This window comes from Chiloscyllium plagiosum, chromosome 3 (assembly GCF_004010195.1).
Source record: "Chiloscyllium plagiosum isolate BGI_BamShark_2017 chromosome 3, ASM401019v2, whole genome shotgun sequence".
NCBI lineage: Eukaryota > Metazoa > Chordata > Chondrichthyes > Orectolobiformes > Hemiscylliidae > Chiloscyllium > Chiloscyllium plagiosum.
In genome coordinates this window covers 111,222,630-111,242,915 of record NC_057712.1, presented here as the reverse complement: position 1 = coordinate 111,242,915, position 20,286 = coordinate 111,222,630, and the positions used below count along the sequence as shown (strand labels likewise).

At 40.2% G+C, this 20,286-nt stretch overlaps 1 protein-coding gene across 2 annotated transcripts in view; it reads right to left on the bottom strand.

Moving 5' to 3' along the window:
• nr2e1 (nuclear receptor subfamily 2, group E, member 1) overlaps positions 1–16,676 on the bottom strand; it is a 37,565-nt gene extending 20,889 nt beyond the window's left edge. Inside the window, exons 1-4 of one of the 2 annotated variants that reach the window (XM_043687081.1) lie at positions 15,982–16,676; positions 10,451–10,596; positions 9,368–9,455; positions 4,073–4,299 (exon numbers count right to left, since the gene is read on the bottom strand). In XM_043687081.1, coding sequence (XP_043543016.1) covers positions 4,073–4,299; positions 9,368–9,455; positions 10,451–10,596; positions 15,982–16,006 — 486 coding nt within the window. In that variant the 5' untranslated portion in view covers positions 16,007–16,676. The remainder of the gene's footprint in view (positions 1–4,072; positions 4,300–9,367; positions 9,456–10,450; positions 10,597–15,981) is intronic. The other variant, XM_043687083.1, reaches the window with a different exon arrangement.
• Positions 16,677–20,286: the final 3,610 nt, after the last annotated feature.

Genomic DNA, 20,286 nt, shown 5'->3' with positions numbered 1-20,286 from the left:
TCCGATGACGGATTAGTTAACTGATAATCTTTTCACATGGGGTTAGCGTGGGTTCACCCTCCAGCTAAAGCAAGCAACAAAAGACATTTACTGGTATAAACTATTGCCATCGTCCTTATATTACAACAAACGTCTACCAATATCAGTTTGCCAGATGCACTCGATGTGTAGGTATGAAAAAGAAAAGACATGCACTTATATGGCGCCTTTCATGAACTCAAGACCTCTCAAAGCGCTTTACAGCCAACCAGTGCTGGTTAAAGTGTTGTCACTTGTGAAACACAACAACTGGCACGGCAAAATGTAACTGACCAGAAAATATCTTCGAGTGATGCTGCTTGAGGGGTGATTATTGGCCAGGACAGTGGGATTACGTCCCACGCTTTTCTTCAGAATAACATGGGGTCGTTTATATCCACCTGAAAGGGCTAATAGAGCCCCACATTAACATTACATCTGACAGTGTGGCATGAGCTCAATACTGCACTGGAGCATCAACAGAAATTAGAATCACTGAGATATAGCCTGGCTGGTGGTAAGATGGGCACACCCAGTCCGTCTCATCCTGCACATGGAAAGTCTCACATCCATTGCATGTTACCCTCGAAGGGTAAGAAGGTCTGGAAAGGGGCACTGTCTATTTTTTTCTGTCAGAGCTCATCCCAACCAGTCCTGTAACATTAGATTCTGTGCTGATCCTAGGGATGTACAACAAGGCAAGCATCGACTACTTCTACAGGAGCAGTGTGCCACAAGGATCGGTGCTGGCACCACTGCTTTTCATTATTTATATAAATGAGTTGGATGTGAACATAGGAGGTATGGTTGGCAAGTTTGTAGATCACACCAAAATTAGAGGTGTAATGGATAGCAAAAAAGATTACTTCAGAGTACAACAGGAACTTGATGGGATGGCCAAAAGGTCCAGGAGTGGCAGATGGAGAGTAATTTAGATAAATGTGAGGGGATGCATCATGGAAAGGCAAGTCAGGGCAAGATTTATACACTTAATGGGAAGATCCTGGGGAGCATTGCTGAACAAAGAGACTTTTTCGTACAGGGGCGTAATTCCTTGAAAGTCGAATTGCAGGTAGATAGGATAGTGAAGGTGGCGTTTGGTATGCTTGCCTTTATTGATCAGTGCATTGAGTATAGGAGTTTGGAGGCTGTGTTGCATCTGTATATTAGTTGTATCGGTCACTTTTTGAATACTGTGTGCAATTCTGATCTCCCTGCTTTAGGAAGGATGTTGTGAAAGGGTTCAGAAAAGATGTTGCCAGGGCAGGACAGTTTGAGCTATAAGGAGAGGCTGAATACGTGAGGCTATTTTCTCTGGAGTCGAAGGCTGAAGGGGTACCTTACAGAGGTTTATAAAATTGTGAGGGGCATGGATAGGGTAAATAGACAAGGTCTTTGCCCCAGCGTGGAGAGTTAAAACTAGAGGGTATAAGGTGAGAGGGGGAAGACATAAAAGGGACCTAAGGGGCAACATTTTCACACAGAGGGTCTTGCATGCATGGAATGAGCTGCCAGAGGAAGTGGTGGAGGCTGGTACAATTACAACATTTAAAAGGCACTTGGATGGGTTTATGAGTAGGAAGGGTTTAGAGTGATATGGGCCAAATGCTGGTTAATGGCACAAACTTTATTTAGGATATCTGGTTGGCATGGATGAGTTGGACCAAAGGGTTTGTCTCTGTGCTGTACACCATTATGACTCTATAAGTCTATGACTATCATCTACACCTGTCTGAAATATGCTGTTCTTCCAGTACAAAGAGCTGTCCACAGCCAAATACAACAACTGGTTCATCTCAAGGTTCAGGATTATGTGCTGAAGGATGTACTAAAGTTTGGACAACAGCCACAAAGATTCGATAGTGAAATATTGGTACCTAAGACTTTTCTGCCACATGCAACAAAGGATTGGGAACTGTATGGAACCCCCTCAGATGTATGCTTGACATATTATGTATGCAGTAAATATCATGGGTATTACAAGATCGGTGGGACACAACAGAGTGAAATATGGTATAGTTAAATTTTATTGTGATATTTAAAATGAAATGGTTTTGGACTTTTTTTCAACAAATTTTATGAATAAGGCATATTTTTGGTTGAAAAAGCCTATGTTTGTGTCCACGTTTTCTGGATTGGGGCTTTGAACCCATGAACTTCTGACATAGTATTAGCCATTATGCCATGGGTATGAGTATATATGAATATATATTATGTGACTATGGGTAAGAATTCTGTTATATATTTGCAAATCTGACAGCAACTTTGTGGTTAAATGCTAAAAGCTGAAAGTTGCTATCTGATATAGGTAAACTTCAGCAAACAATGTCAAAATTACATTCCTACTGTCAGTCTCCCCACTCAAATGTTGTGAATTATATAGCCCTCATTGTACTTGCTTGATACATATGAACTGAACAGTGTTCATAGTTAGGTTTGTCCACTTCAGACTTTTTGATAATTCAACAAATTTCAATTAATGCCAATACTAACAATCATCGAGCACAAAAAAGAACTTCCAGACACCAAGAAGTCCCATTCCTTCAGCTTTTGATTTTTGGATTATTTTAACTTTTCTTTTGTAGCCCTGCTTTCCTTTTTTATTTTGTACCTGATTTTACATTTGTTTTGATATTCAATTTGACCTTGCTGGTTGAGAATCCATAGCTTTCATTAACAAATTTTCAATCTGATTTGTTAAGAAAATTCACAAGTATTTGCTGGGTTCAGACAGGTGTCAGAAGCTCTGTAGAAGGCTCTCTTCATTAGTAGAAACTACTGTGTAATATTAATGGAAATTAAGAAGGCAGTGACAAATCTACTATATAGTGGTTGCCACTGATTTGCTATCAGTGGTAAAGTATGGGTTGTATATGCATGCTCATGTGTATGTGTCTGTAGCTACTGCAATTTATATGTACACTCAATGTGTATACATAACTGCATAGCTTTACGCGTGCATGTTTCTGTGTACCTGTGTATCTCTATAGGTATCTACATCAATCAATGTGTTTATCTGTATCGACTTTTGTATAAAATCATGAGGATATAGAAAGGTGAACGTTAAAGATCTTTTCCCTAGGGCTGTGAGTTCAAAACTCAGAGGCATATTTTTAAGGAGAGAGGAGAAAGATTTAAAAGGGGCCAAGGGGCAACTTTTTCACGTAGAGGGTGGTTCATGTGTGGAATGAACTGCCAGGACTAAGTGGTAGATGCAGGTACAAGTGCAGCATTTAAAAAACATTTGGACAGGTACATGAATAAGAAAAGGTTTAGAGGAAGCTCAACCCAAAATGTTAACTGACGTTTCTCCACAGATGCTGCCAGACCTGCTGAGCTTCTCCAGCAATATTTATTTTTGTTTTTGCTTTTCAGCCATCTGCAGTTCTTTTGATTTAGGTTTCGAAGCATATGGGCCAAATGCAGGCAGATGGGACTAGTTTAGTTTGGGAAACTTGGTCAATATCGACAAGTTGGACCGAAGTGTCTATTTCCATGCTGTATGACTCTGTGACTCTAAGTATCACAAGATTCTGTGTGTTGAGATATGTCTATGGGTCTCAAGTGCATATATAAAGAATGCATGCATTGTTTTGGAAGTCTATGAATGCAAATATTGTATGTACCCATGTGGTGTGTTTCTACATATGCGTATATAGTATGTAAGTTTAGTATGTGTGTTTTTGTCTATACAGTATATATGTCAGTATTGTTAATGTTTGTTAATTACATATTAACCTCACGACTCACTGCAAATTAAGTCAAAGCAGAACATAAGTGTTAGTCATGTATAGGTAGAACAAATGACTCAGTTCTGAATCTGTTACTATTTAAGACAAAACTACATTCCCTTTTAAACTAACACAATTGTTGGCTAAACCACTGAAGAACTATTCTGTATGAGCATTGCCACATGGCTTACCTCAAAGCATTTGGTTGCATTGACTGATGGATGTACAAATGACAAACTGCACCAATTTCTTTGCTTGATCATTGATTTGTTTTGTTGTAATTGGAAAGCAGCTGGTGTTTAATGGTGGAAATGATCAATTACCTTTGGAGTTGGTTGTGGTAAACCGACCAACGCCTGGCGATCAGACCCCGTAGTGAGATCAATGTTGTGAGTTTCTAACTGGGTGACAGCAGTGAAGAAAGCTGGTCCAGGTAAAGCAGTTGTTGGATAAGGATTAACACCTCCATTTACTTCCTTGTGCCCCCGAAAATACAGGGCTACCTGTTTTCTTATTGTTGATGTCCTAGGTCCCCTTTCATGTTGCACAGCTATGAGGAAAACACATAAGAAGATGGCATTGGAAGAAGCAAATAAAGCATAGTAGATGCATTTTAATTTTCTGATCTATTAACTCATTCTCTGGTTATTTTTTATTGCAAAAAGGTAATGGAATTTAAGAATAACAAATCTCTTTTGTCAGATATCATAGTGCATAGCTGAAGTTAAAGAAGAAGGGAAACATTTATGGGCACCTGCTGTCTTCATGATTGAACAGGACTGGAAGGAAACTCTATAATAATTATATTTAAAACAGTGACATATCTAACCTAGGTAATTACAGTTACGTTAACCAAAGGTAAGTAAGAAGTGAGATTAATCCAGAAGTGTACCCAAGTATAGAATGAGAAATGATTAAAGAGGCAATTCAGTCCATCTTGCCTGTTGCAGAATTTAAAAAATGAATGACACAAATCACAATCTATTCATAAAACTAAGCCACAAGTCATTGTTCATTTATTGAGGCTATTATAAATAGCTGTCAGTGTTGGTCTGTGGTAGCATGCTTGCCTGTAGGTTAAAACAATGTGGGTTCAAGACCCATCTCATGGCTGATGCAGTAATTATGGCTTGCAAAATAACTGTTTATTGTAGTGATACTAAACTGAAATCTTCCCTCCATGCTACATTTTCTATGGCACTATTTGAAAAAGAGTATAGGAAGTCTCGAATGAACTTGCATTTTTACAGTGCCTTTCAGTTCATGCCACCTGAAAGTGTTTCACAGCCAATCAAGTACATTCTGAGGAACAGTCCTTGCTGTAAAGTGGCCAAGCAATTTGCTCACAGCAATAATGTACATAATCAGGTCTGAAGGTGACATTTCCTGTTTTCTGGCCAACATCTACCACTCAACCAACAAAATCTAAAACAGATTATCTGATTATCACATTGATGTTCATGCAACCTTGCTGTGCACTATTTGCTATGCTATTACAAAAGTATTTAGTTGGCTTTAAAACACTTTCAGGAAGACCAAAGCTATTAAAGGCACTATATAAATGAAAGTTCCTTATTTAAAGTAAATTGCAAACCCTCCTTGCAAGATTGAAAAATCATTCATTTTGTTGTGAACAGACACTGAATTGGATGGCCCCCTATTCTCAGGGCTTTGGAAGAATAAGCATTGATCTGAATGAAATATAAAACTCTTCTAGGGCTTGGGAAGGTAATGTTAAGAGGCTGCTTCCTCTGGGTGGAGAGTCTAAAATTAACATCCTTAGTCTTGGAATAAGGGGTCAGCCATTTAGTATTGAATTACAGAGTAGTTCACTCAGCTGTAATTTTTTACAATTCTCTATCCCCCAAATAGCTGTCAAGACTCAGTCAATCTGTCTATTTAAGACTGTGATGAATCAATTTTGGGAACCCAGGATATCAAGGTATATGGGAGTAGGGAGGGGAAGTGAAGTTGATATAAATATTGAGCCATAATCTTATTGAATTATGAATTAAGGGAACCAATAGTCTACCCAGACTCCTGTTTATGATATTCTGTGCACCAGAAGACCCTCAACCAAGTTCCAGCTCAAAAACTTGAATTGAACCAAAAAGGAGGATTATAAGCTGGAAAAAAGACACTAGATGAAATCATGTATAGCAAGCAGGAATCTCTTATGACTCCTGTCTCAGACACAATGGAGATACCCATGGAATGTCAGTTGAGTTAGTTCTTTGGCCTCTATTAATTTTTATCAGCATAAATATACTGGAGATCCAGACACTAAGTGTGACTTAATTAAATTAGCAAATGTCAGTAAAATAATGAAGACTGCAGCAATGTAGCATCCAGCTGATGAATAACAGATAAACTTCAATCAGTTGCTCATTTGTGTGCCAAAATTGAGAATGGTTAAAAAATGTCAATTGAATGAAAAGTGAGCAATTAAAGTAGAATTATTACATGAGATTTTAAATGAACCTGTGAGTAACAATAAACTGGTCACTTTCAATCTTAGGTCAATGTAATTACACAGGTAAATGTTAGCATCTGCAGCTGGCAGAGTGGAATTACATGCATACAATGATCATAATGCAGTTCTATCGACAGTTTTGCTCAGCACGAATTAAAAAGTATATACCTCCTTTGCAAAGGATGCCACTAACTACAGCTGGAATTATTAATGAAGAAAGCTTCGTGAAGCTTAAGTTTCTTTTAGTTTAATTGTAAACTTGGTAGTTCACAGCAAAACTAACTTTGATTAACTTTGAAAATGGATGAGAGTTTCGAAATGCTTTATCATCGGTGCAAATTTGCCCACTTTCACGGTTGTGCTGAGGACAAGGAAATGCTCTTGGTTAATGAGTGCACGTCAGAACGATTACTTTAACATGTTAACATAGTATAAATCAGGTTGGATTTTTAAAATTTCGAAATAAAGAATATTGATGCGAATTAATTTTATCTTTTTAACGTAGCCTTCACTAGCCGTTCACCCCGAGTAGTTGGGTCAAATTGTGACCCGTGGAGATGTTGCCACGGCAGAACTAAAAGTGGGTTTGTACTATAAAATCACAAACTTTGTAAGAGTGAGGAACCCATTCGGGTCGTGGGGTTTGTGCTGGTTTTATTGAGCATATTATTCGATCATCATTCCACTTGTTTAAATTTTCGGCACTAGCTAGGAAATCCTTGTTATTGTTGGCTGTGTGACCATCTAAGGAATCCTGCCAGCCTTGTGACCAAACAAAACCAGGGAACAAAAATAAGTTAGACTGGACACACAAGTGTCGCAGTATTGAAGGCAGGATTTTGTTGTAGTATTAAACGTTTAAAATTGGAGGTGAAATCTAATAATTGTTTATGGATATAGGAAGCTCTCCACTGCCCTTTGCAGAGTTCAAAACTATGGTTCAGTTTAGCTGTGTGCGCGTATCACAGCACCTCAGTTTTACAATTCTCTACAACTACAGTTACAAACTCAACTTACAATAGTTTTACAAAATATTCCGGGCGGCGGAAGGAGAGGTGTGCAATACTAGTGAGGCTATCATCGGATTTAAATATTAAACCGAGTGCAATGGTAGTTCATATTAGGTCTAGGTGAATGAACATCCCGTCAGTACCAGACACAGACGAAGTATCTCTCTGTCGTACCGAAATTGTCCAACCTCCTAAAACATTGTACAGTCAATTTTATCGGCTGGCCGGGACATCTAATTGTCTTAATCATAAAACTAAAACACCAATAGATTGACACTCAACCGTACTTTAACTTGAGATATACTTTTCCAACTAAATCGTGTCAACCAACTTATTTGATGTCAACTGATACCATGCAGACAATTTGCAAATAAACAGTCAGCAATTTCAGACTGAAGTTTGAATACTGAACTGTTCAGCTCGCCCCCACCTTCCCCAGGGAGAAAGTGAGGTCTGCAGATGCTGGAGATCCTTCCCCAGGGCAGTTAAGGATGGACAATAAATACTGGCCAAGCTAGCGATACCGCATCTCCTGAATGAATAAGGACAAAATCAATATGAGTCAGGGTGAGACTGATCATCGGTTTCCTCTACAATTGTGACAACGAAGTACTACAGATTTAAATATGTTCATAATTGTGCGTATGCATTTCCTCAACAGTGACAGGATGGGATGTTAAAGGAACCAGGTCTAAGAGGGCAAGTGTTCATGAGAGGGAGGGTCTCACTGAGCGAGACGCATAGAGAAAAACAGATGAAGACGGTAGACTTAAAAAGCAAAGCAGCTTCTTGTGGTTCAGTGCTGATGTACATACATCTGAACTTGAAAAAGTCTGAGTTTAAATCCAACCTGCCCTGGAGAATGCCATAGTTTATCCAAATGGTCGATTAAAATAATGATGACAGAAAGCTGTAAAAGTCTGACGCGAAGTCCACATTAACTTCGGTTTAGCCTCCAAACCGAGTTTAAACCATTACATTTACTTCCCAATAGTTTAGTCTTCTGCCTAACGGCAACATTGTCGAGACAGCACATAAGTTGGAGAATAATGGTATAATACAATAAGAACTGATACGGTTTTTAGTATACATATGTGTATATATAATTCCAAACAATGGCATTTTAAAAAAATAATAATTTTGAGTTTTCGTGAAAAAAAATGTACGAACGAATGCATTAACCAATCCCATCTTTAGAGAACACCTGCATTGTGCAGGGGAATAAATTGGCCCTTTTAAAAATTACACCAGTCTTGCAAGAACAGATCGAAACTCGGAGGAATGACACTCCAGCCTGGAACCAATAGGAAAAACCTTAACTTCAGTGTGCAATTCGCCGTTAGGAGATTTAGCTTTCACAAGAACTGTCATGATACCAAGATACCGCAATAGAAAACACAGATCTCGTTGCTAGTGTGTGTCTGCGTGTTTGACAGGAATGACTCGAACCTTAATTGTCCCTTTAAGTTATCCCAAATTTCAGTCAGGTATGAACTGCAATCACAATTATAGGGAACAGGGCAGTTAATGTATACAAAACAATGTCCCTCAACCAGCAATGGAACAAATGCCCCGATCATCTTTCCAAGAGTTTGGGCTGTGTGTGAGGAATTTTCTATTTATACTTTCCATGAGGTGATTATCTTCAGCAAGAAGTTGGAAACTGCAATTATTAAAAATGTGCTTGAGTCTTAAGCGTCCCGTGGGCATTTAGGAATGGACAATAAAAGCTGGTTTAGACAGCAATCCCACGTCCCAAGAATGAATATTTTTTAAAAATCAAACAATGATATTTTTCCTATTTTGAGCAAAGAAGAAAATTAAGGGAGAACGAGTCAATGACAGTAGTTTTGGTACGGGAGCCCTGACGGTATTTTGTGATGTGCTCCATCATTGAGTCTCTAATGTTCTAATTTAAAGGGTTTTTTTTTATTCTAAAGAGTCTGGGGAAAATAGTTTTTTTTTTAGAAGTTTATGAATTGTTTAGATATGAGACATATCTGGCGAGGAGTCCGGTGTTTTTCTTTAAAGGGAGGATTGGTTACTGTTTAATTTCACACAAAACAAACTTCAAACACAGTCAGACAGATGGGGCTGGTGTAGTGAAGATGGGAATCTGACATGAGAAATGTTACCGTCTTTGTTCATGTTAACTTCAAGACACTTTTTCAGCCGGCAAGCTCTGCACTGGTTTCGGTGTGTCTTGTCTACGGGACAGCCCCCCTTTAAAAAGATAATGAATAACAAAGTAATGATCCACAAAATATTTCACAGAGACCAAATTTATTTCATTTCAATCACTAAATCGTCTTAAATCACATGCTTAGATTCATTATTTAGATATAGATATTTGGCGAATTACAAACTAACTCTACAACTTCAGGGTACTGATTAAACGCCTGATTTAAGCAAAGTATATATATGTTTCATACATTCACTTTGCTATATATACCCCATGGCTCTCTCTCTCTCTCTCTCTATATATATAGCCTGAAACTAACCAGCAACAAACTGCTCGTGGTTCCGTTGAAACATTACCAGCTACATATTCAACACATTATGGGAACAACTGATAGTTGTCTGGGCTGGCCACAATAAACTGTAACCCTGGTCAAAGGTAAATGAGCCCCAACCAAAGTTGATTAAACTTTTGAGATTCTGGTAGTGCGGTTCCAATTCAGAGCAGTGAAGATCGATCCTGTCCCCATTGGCCAGCCCGTCTCCCAAACGTTTTCCATGAAGGCCAGGAAAGACAGCGAAGGCTCCCAGCCCGTCCCTAGCAGCCAATAACAAGCAGGAGCTCCGTCCTGTCTTCTTCCAACAGAAGATTGAATCACTTTTTTTTTAAGAAATTGAAATAATTTAGGACAACTTGTTCCTGGCCATAAGCCCCGAATCATTCTCACTCTGAATTCCAGTGTATAGACATCTCAGTAATACCCGGATGAGATGTAACTGGGAAGAGAAGCGCTTTCTACACGAAAATATCGAAGAATTTATCTTTTGGAAAAGTATGTTGTTTTGCTTATTGGAGTGGTTTAAATCATTTCATTAGAAAGCACCTCCAACCCCCTCCCTCACAACCCTCCCCCCAGAAGGTGAAGACAGGCAAAGCGCATTTTAAAAAGAATGGATTATTTCCAATGTTTAATTGCGCCCAAACGCACGGTGTGCACAGCGAGCCTGGGTAGTCTGCGCCCCCAGCGTTTGCTCAATACCTGGTTGCCTGACTTGCAGACGTAGGTTCTGTTCCGACGAATACTACGCTTGAAAAACCCCGAGCAGCCGTCACAAGCATAAACTCCATAATGTTTCCCAGAACTGCGGTCCCCGCACACCTTGCACGGAATATCCAAAATGCGACCTTGGAAAACAAAAGCCATGTTGATCGGTTCAAGTTTGCATTCACGCAGCGGCCCGGGACAGTTAAATCAAGACAGTCAGTGACCCAGCTTCACACGGTGCTGGGGCCCTACAGTGAATGATTAGAATTGAAGATCAAATCTCGCCAAAGCTTGGACGAAAGTTTGTCAAATCAGGGGCGGGTACACTGCGGGTGGAATATCGGGGCTTTTTCTGATGTCTCGTAATTACATTGTGATGTGAATTTCGGATTTCTGCAGCCGCAGGCTGTGCATTCACGAGGAGAGATGTTAGATTCAAGGAAGTCAGAGGGACCCATGACGGAGTGTCACAGATTTAGCCGAAATAAAAGACACCAGATGTACTTTATCAGCTAAAACTTACATCCTGTCATTGTGAATCCATCAAAATCATTTTCTACTCGATAGGTCCAGACTAGTAAGCACAAGGAAGTAATTCCAGCCACATTACATGTGACATTAGTGATCAATCAGGATTAATTAGTATCAAACCGGGAGATTTGCAGCAAGGAGATGTCTATATTGTATATGAAACTGATTGTATAAACATGTTTGCAAGAGACTGCAACCAACATTAAACTAGAAGCAGATTACAGTCACCACTGGAACTGATAACACCTGAAGAGATCTTTCAGAATAAAAATCAAATTTGACGGAATCTAGCCACTTTCTCACCAAACAAACCTCATTCTGCGGCAGAGGAGAAATCTGATTGAATTTGACAGCCGTTCCTTCTGCTCACCCAATCAACATTGGATCTTCAAAAACAAGTTCGACCCCAGAGCTGACCAACTCGTATTTGAAGAAGCAGAAACAAATCTCTCATTCTTTCTAAGATGTAAAATATTATAGCAAAAGTCGAAGACGTTCTGAAGGGCCGGTGAAATGGGAGGGTAAACCACGTGTTTGTTTCAGGAATTGTTCAATACCCTCTCGCATGTGTCCCTTCGCTGAACATAATTCGTCCCTCGTCACTTCAACTTGTCAACGTGTTTCTTAATTATGAATTGGGAAACGCAGTCAACAATGTGAAAGGTGACCATACACTTAAAACTGAAAGAGCTACGAACGTTGGAAATCAGAAACAAAAACAGAAGTTACTGAAAAAACTCAGCAGGTCTGGCAGCTTCTGTGCAGAGAAATCAAAGTTAACCAGGGAAGGGTCACCAGATCCGAAACTTTAACTTTGATTTGTCTTCACAGAAGCTGCCAAACCCGCTAGGTTTTTTTCCAGCAACTTCTGTTTCTGTGACCATGCAATCCTTAGGCGATGGCTGAATGGTTTTAGCGTCTAATTCCATAAGTGACTGTGCGGGACAGAGGGTTCCAAAGTAAAGTGGGCAAAAATGAACCTGGCTTTGCCTCATCATGAGAACAAACTTTGTTATATTTTTGTCAGGAAAAGAATTGATCTAAAATACGAGAGAGGAACGATTGGTGCAAAACGTATCCCTTGAAGCTGGAATAAAATTGTGCTGTGGGTTAATATTTGCACAGTCTGTCGCTTTATCTGAGTTCATATTGAAAGCTATTGCGAAGCCTGTCCTCAATAATGTTTGGAAAGCCTCGGGCTGACCGCAGCACCGTAATGCGCATCATTGTACATTGAGGTGTTTATCACACCTTTCGGAGCTGCTGCTGCTGACCACTGAACGACTTGTGCGAAACTCTAAGCCGCAGGTGGCGTTCGACGGGAATGTAAAGGCTGGGACTTTGAGAGACTGGATTTGCACAGACAGCGGGAATTACAACAATGTCTGGGATGGCCAAACTCCGAGACGGGAGATTGGGGAGAAAGTGTTCAGTCAACGATTTCCCATTGAACTCGTTGACTGCTCCCAATGAGGACAAGCTGTCATGACTTTTTTTTTCAATGAGTCCCGACAGCTGCTTTATACAAGAGCTGAAGAAAAACAGGACTATAGTGAAGGGGGTTGAGGGGGTGGATTAAAACTTTTTCCAAGGATGGGGATTCAAAAGTAGCACAATGAACCAGGGCAGGAAAAGTATAGAACACCAAGTCTCACTTAAACAGCTATTCTGCTGGAGTTCTGGATAAACGTCAGTGTCAAATGGAAATGAAATAATTTGGTGGATGTATAATTGTGGTGAGCATGTTCCCACCTGCCCATTGATTTGCCAGTGACCCGTCAAAAACGGTAGCATGGGAATTCGGAAATGCCAGAATGTATCCAGGGAAAACCAATCGATATATATAGGGAAACGGGTCCAATCGTGTGGTGTCAATTTCACGTCAGACTGGCAAGGCCAGGCCACACAACAACTTTTCCAACGTCGAAATAAAAATAAAACTGATACCTTAATTTATTCACTTTGTTGCTCCTTTGTTCGTAACTTCACCAAGTTGTTCAAAAAAAGACCTCGTCTTTAAATATATGCCAATAGGGAGGGTGAGTACAATAACCTGCAAAAGGTCTTAGGTATTCTATGATCGCAGCTGTGTACCACTTGCCAACAACACTGGGAAGGTCAGGTGGAATTGTTATAAAAACAATTAAGCAATCTCAAAGCGTTTGAATGGTTACTTGCTATTCCATTTCTCTTCTGTGAAATAAGAAAGAGAAACTGCATGTCTGTCAGACAGATAAATTATTACAAACATATTAAGAATTCTTGTGACTGAACCGCCTCTCCTATGACTTAAAGCGAAAGGACATATTTATTAATATCCTTCTTTCAAAGCTGTTTGCTACTATGTAGCTGCATAAGATGGCTTTCAATCCCGTTCCAACCCGTAGTCAGTGTTTGCAGCGTCCAAACCTTTCTCGTTTCTGAACTTCTCAGTTATAATTTCATAGGTGCAGGTTTGAGGGACATGACTTAACCACTTCCAGGCAAATACAGTGACTTTGAAAGTGAGAGGAACCTTTACTCTTTTTTTCCAACAGGATTGTTAACAAAGCAACTGTCTAATCAGTCGATCGACTGCTTTAGTCTTGACGTGTGTAAAATCAGAAAAAAGAAACACGATTTCATCCACTAGGAAACATGCCTTTAACTTCTGTCAGTAGGGGGTCATTTGACACTTATTGTGTGTAATTATTACTTAAAAGTATATGGCATATTCTATTACTGTAATTACCCTCAACGTTATAAACCGTTGAAAGAAGTTATCTTTGATTCAAGGGAAGTGATTGTTGGGGGACGAGTCGGTTTCTATTGCCACCCATGCAGCGGTCTTGTTTGTGCTTCACATAAACTAACAGGCAGAGTTAGAGAGAGAGAAATAAAATAAACTTTATGTTTCCACAGCCCATCCAACAACAAAAAAAAAACAAAACAAACCCAGCGCTGGGCATGCGTAGGGCTACTTTGCAAATAATGCAGAGGAAGGAAAAGGAACACTGGAGAATCATTCTATAAAATCCTGAGAATGAAAATCTCTGCTCATAAAAAGGCCCTTAATTTATAGTCCACAACAATTCTGGACTCCACATAGCAGTACCATTTCTCAATACACCTCTTGCAAGAGTGCGCTCTTCTGTTGGATTGTCCTGTTCTGAAGTTAACATTTCAAATTACTTATCTCTTTATGAACTCATGTTTGTTGAAATAAAATCAATCAAACTTTGCCTTTTTACTGGCCGCTTGCTTCTCCTAGTAGCTGCGCTTGGAAGATTACCTTGCTCCAACAGTAGAATTATATACATCAAACTTGGGGAATTCAGGATGCTAAGATCATTTCTTTAGTTGCTCGTTTTACATTTGTTTCCCATACAAAACTGATCAACCTAACTCTGTATCTTACCAAATCACTAATCTATATTTTATCTTCATTTACACTCCCCCTTTTTAAAAAAATCTCGATGTGTTCTTTATGATAGTAAACATTAAGTCTGTTTCGAAAAGCAAAGACGCGCATCTTCTGTATCTTTGACAATTAAAAGTGTATTCACTTCCCTCTCAGTCTCCATGCTGATGTAAATTTCTAACCGTGCCTTTTATAAGCTAGTTGCTTTGGAACATCTTTCATTAATATCAGCCACTCCACTCTTTACGACTTTGACTTTTTTTGAGATCGTGCGCAGATTTACAGAGGATTAAATACTTTGTTCGATGAGATATTCGATGTACTTCTTAATGAATTCCTTACTAATACCTCGAATGATTTTATGTGACTGCTTGATTGATTTCACCCAGATGGATTTAAGCTTTCATCTGGAGGCCATTTGACTGCGATTTGTTTGTGAGCGCGTAGTTTTAAAGTCTACATTTATACTCTTAACATCCTTCAGTACCAACAAGATATTTACAATTAAGGAGAGTGTGAAATTGTTGTTTAGCCACTTCAACGATATTAACACGCAGCTGTGGCCTGCAAAGCTTGGAGTAAGCGGGAAGGAAAAACACACTAAATAAAGGGATTCAATACAGTTCAATGATAGAATCTCCTAATCTAATCGTTAGTGAGAAATAACAGCCTCGGTGTGAGAAGTGAGCTATCACTAAACACAGCTTTATTACCACGGGAAGGGTGTGTGTGTTATCCTATATTACATGCGTGTAACATAGTAATCCTTGAGATAACCCACACACCTGAAAAATTGGAGTCGATATACTGATAATTGCGAAAATACAATGTACCTGAAAAAATCTGGAATCGTGGAGCTAGGTTAAAACGAGAGATTGCTGATTCTTTCCTGAAATGGGGAAAACACACTTTGTCCATGTGTCTCAAAAGTAACAGAGGCCAATTACCGATTGCTGATCGAAGCTTCTTTCAGTTTTCAGATCAGGAGTGCCCCAATATAACTTTTTCTTATATGTGTGGATTAGGAAGGAATCCACCAGGACACTACACTATCCTTAAAAAGGTGTCACCACAGACTTGAAAGAGAAGCAAAACTGTTCTGTTGCGAATCCGGCTAACTAGGGTGAGAAAACTTCCCGTGAAATAAGATCGGTTTGCGTTTCACTGTGAATAGACTTTTTTTAAAAAAATGAAAACCCACATCACGTTAGCAGCCATAAAAACTTGGAACTTGTTCCCAGGCCACCAAGTAAGATCTTAGGTACTTGGACAAGTACCGCACTGTATCTCACTGAACTCCGAGCTGTGGGTCGCTATGGTCTGGGTTAAGACTGTCGAGAAGTCAATTACCTTACTCCGTGGCCCAGCAAAAATAACCCCTGCAACCTGAACTCAGATCGCTGAATCCAATGACAATCATTACAACGAAAATTGTTGCCTTTCTAAAGCACAGGCTGAGATGAAAGTATCAAAATTAAGTTCTAGCACACACCCACTTCCCTCGAACCAGCATTTTTAACCCAAAGAGTTGGGATGCATCTCCCGCCCAGGGTTGAAATCATGGAACAAATTCATATTTATACACATCACCCACTTGTTGATCCGGCAGGCTTGCTCATTCTTGAGGTGTTAGATCTGAGGATGGTCGGGGTAATGTTTAGTATAGAGCGGGTACTTTCATGAGGCGGTCCAACAGTGCGAAGCAGCGCGAAGGGAATTCGGTTACAGTCCTTCCGTCGATCAGCCCCGGCCGCTCTCGGCTCACATAAAGCGGAACGAGAACTCCTAATAACATCAGGCGCCTTTGCACCAGTCAGTCTTCAGCCCGTGACGTCCATAAGTGGTCAGCTCTCACCGGCTCTCTCTTGGGAAGTAGGAAGGGTCTGATCGCTGAACTCACCGTGTCCATCCGTCATGCAACAAGCCTGTGGAAGTTCCGATCGTCACAGCTGTCAGCGGTTTCAGAGCGAGAGAGAAAGAGAGAGAAAGAGTCCTGACTTTCAATTTGACCGGACAGAGAAGAAGTTGCAAGCAGCAGCTTCCGGTAACGTGAAGCAAATGATGATGATTTTTTGTTTTGGACACTGGTGGGATGTGCAATGACTGTGACCTCCCGGATCTGGTTTTGGAAGGCAAGGCTTTCACACAAACAGGAAATTTGAGGAAATCAGCGCGGGTTAACAAACACCTCCCTTGCCCAGTCTCCAGCGTGCATCTCGCTGCTTTTCCTTTGGCCACATTAGCCTCTTACGTCAGTACCCTTCAGCCTTTAAGATGCCAATTGCATTTCTGAGCCTTGGCTAGGCTTTAAAGTTACAACGAAGGGGTTTTTTTGCGCCGAAAGGTAGTTGGGTGGGAGGGGGTAGGGGGTGCGGGGGTGGTTGGGAGGGGAAGCTGTGATTTTGTCATCTGATCCAAACAGAGAGAGAGATAGAGACAGAGATTCTCCGCAATAAAATGTTTCTGTTTTGAATCAGATTCACTGGCCATGGAGAGGAAACTGGAACAGGCACATGCGCACCGTCCTCAATAACAAAACGGGCAGCGATCTTTCATTTCAATAAAGTGTCTTTTAACCTTAGCTCACAAAGCCGGTGAGTAGAAAACAACATATTCCTGTGTAAGATTGTTTAAGTCTGTTAGTTACAGAAAACATTCCTGTTAAACGTGGCATCCCTCTCCTGCGGTATTAAAATTTAAAATTACCGAGGAGGTTCTCTAAAGTGGAGCCCGATTGACAAACTGCAGTAAGTAAACAGAAGTATTAAGTTCTTGAATACCTTGCCAGGCGCTGCAAAATGCAGAAAGCCAAACCTTTGTGGTCTTCACCACGCGCTAATATTTAAAACCACTTTTTGTTTTGCTTACTGAGGTAACAATAATCTGTTAATCGGTTAAATGTAACAAGGAGACTCTGTAAGTTATCAACTGCCGATCTCAACTGATGCAAAAACTGCTCGAGAGCTTCCCTAGCTCTGTATGTTGAACCTAAAGTCGCTTTTATTGGTGATAACTGGTGAGGCAAGAGGTTGTTAACCTCTCGGATGAAGTTGTGAGGATTGATACTTTTCCCGAGCTACCACTCGGTTGTGATTAAAGGCTCAGTGCATTGTTCTTGTTCGCTCTTGGGAAGGGTTTGGCCCAGGGCGCCGCAAATCTGACTAAAAGTTTCTGCACCTTTAATCTGCTACAGTTACTAACTACATAACGAGCAGGGATCCGCGGGTTTTTTTCTCTCTCTGGCTGAAGTGGCTTGCGCTGTGACATCGGTCACGGTGGACTGATGGACTTGGCTTTAGCTGCAAATCCTCTTGTCCGAATCTATCTGCGAGTTTGACTGTGATGCCCTCTAGGCGATCTCGGTTATCTAACTTGTTCAATCTATTACCAGCATGAAATCTCCTTGGAGCAAAGCAGTGGCAGCCAGTTCCGCCCACTCGCCTCCATCCACCATCACCAGTCACATGACCTGTGAAAATCCCACATTAGAAAGATAGTTTAATGCCATTTTGAAAACTTGAGTACAGATCAATGAGGTTAAGGCAACATTACATTCAACTGAAATCCAGGGCTTTAATATATGCCACCACTCCAATGCTTTACATTGGAGATTGGATTCAGAGCACACGAATGAAAAGTCACACACCTATAAAACGTGGCAAGTGCAGATTTTCTTTTTAAAATGCAATTTTGCCAAGCATCACTCGGGGAATCTGCAACTATTTAAAAGTGACACTACTGTAATCTTTCTGAGGCTATTCATTGTAACTATATAATTTATTCGAAACTTTACTTGATAACTCACTTTTTCATTGGAGTTCAGAATACTCAGCATTACTTAATGAGATGCTTGTTGTCTGTACAACGTTGGGGAATGGTAATGTTCGCCCGGTTAATGCCCTCGACCAATAGTGTAGCAAAGTAGAAATAAAAAAGTTAACTTCAAAACTTTCCAACTCTTACAAACAATCAAAGGTGAATGGTGGAAGGAATCCGAAAGTTTTTTTTAATTGAACGATAAGGACATTCAAAGTTGTTTGATTTGTGTTATATCTTTGAACATTTAAAATAGTCGTTCTTATTCCGAATAAGGGCAGGGAGAGACAGGGAGGACCCGCAATCTATAAGCTACTGGGAAGTTCTTGGGAAGTTCTTGAGCAGTTCGCTGATCGAGCCTAAAAGTATTGCAGCATTATATTAGGGATAAGCTTAACACCTCCTGTTGTAAATTAATAAATTCAAATGGAACATTTCAGAAAGAAAATGCAATTGGCGATAATTTCATTGACAAAGCGGAATATCAATTCAGATCATCAGAAAGAGCTGGGTTGTTACACTATAATCTATTCTAATAATTATTTCAGAAACCCGGTATGAATTTGACGCATTCTATCAGTCTTGATCAAACCTAAGCGATTTCACTGCCTCTCGGTGATTAAAAAAACAGGCTTACCTGTAATGCTGATCATGAGAGTTTAATGTGAAATACTCTTCCCACAGTCTCTCCAATGCCACTTCCTGGCTAGCTCACATCCAGTGATGCCTTGAGCACCTTGACATGCATAACAAGATGTTGCAATCTGGAGACGCTACTGCCCACTCACTCGGGATCCTACATTCAGCCCTTCCGTCACAAAATGAGATAAATCTTGGGGGAAAGAGCAAGAAATCCTGGTTATAATATTGCAAACGAAAATGTATTAGCTGGTCGAAACACGACCTCCTGGAATACATTGTCCTTTAATCTCAATCCAGAACCCTTGGGCAGCAAATTCAGATTAATCTCAATGTCGCCTCTTTGGAAGAAAATGTTATTTTTGTATTGTAACCGCTTAATTTATTAACGTTTGTTGTAACATGCCTCCACAAACACCTTCCTTCCCAATACACGGATTGAGTCTTTCCCGTATTGAACACAAATTCTAGGCTAACATTTCAGCGCAGTAAAGACCTACACTGTAATGTGCAAAAGTTTGCATGATATATTCAATCAAGGACCCATCTGCCCTCGCATGTGAATGCAAAAGATCCCACGGCACTTTACAAGATTAGGGAAGCTCTCCCCAGTGTCCTGGCCAATATTTTCCATCAACTGACATCAATAACAACCAAACAATTGGGCCATTTTCACGCGCTCATTTAGTGCACATGGCAATGGACACTACACTGGATGTCTGTATGCAACAGTAACTACAGTTGAAAAAATAAATTATTGACAATAAATCACTTTGGGATGTCCTGAGGTATGCAATGCATTCCATACCTGCAAATATTTCCTTTTTTTGCGGTTGTTTCCTAACGTTGACTAACGAAGTGTTGCTCCAGATTGTAACAAATGAAGCTTCAGGCAAAGATGCAAACGCGGCGTCTTTTTTTAAGCGTGATAGCGTCAATTTATTTTTTATTCGCTCCTGGGGCGTGGACGCCGCCAGTATTTATTATTCCTAGTTGCCCTTGAGAAGGCGGTGATGAGGTGTCCTTGTGCAGTTCACATGCTGGAGGCTCACCCACAATGCCGTTGGGAGGCAATTTCTGAGAGTAGATACTCCATGTATCTACTGCCCTTGTCCTTCTGGGTAGAAATGGTCATGGATTTGGAAAGTGATATCTAAGGATCTCTGGTGAATTTCTGTAGTGCACAATACACATAGTACACACTTCATGGGTACAACTAGTGAGATAATATATTTTTCCGCCTTTCGCGTTAAAGCCAAGTAACCTAACCGGGGTCATTTACAGTTTATTTGTACAGTAAGTCAACAGAAGGACTTGTGTTTTCAGCTATTTTCACCATCATCCGATGTCTCAACTCACCTCACAGACAAAAGGCCACTTCTGAAGTGCAGTCATTGCTGTAATGTAGGAACATGGCAGCCAATGTGCCTACAGCAAGCTCTCA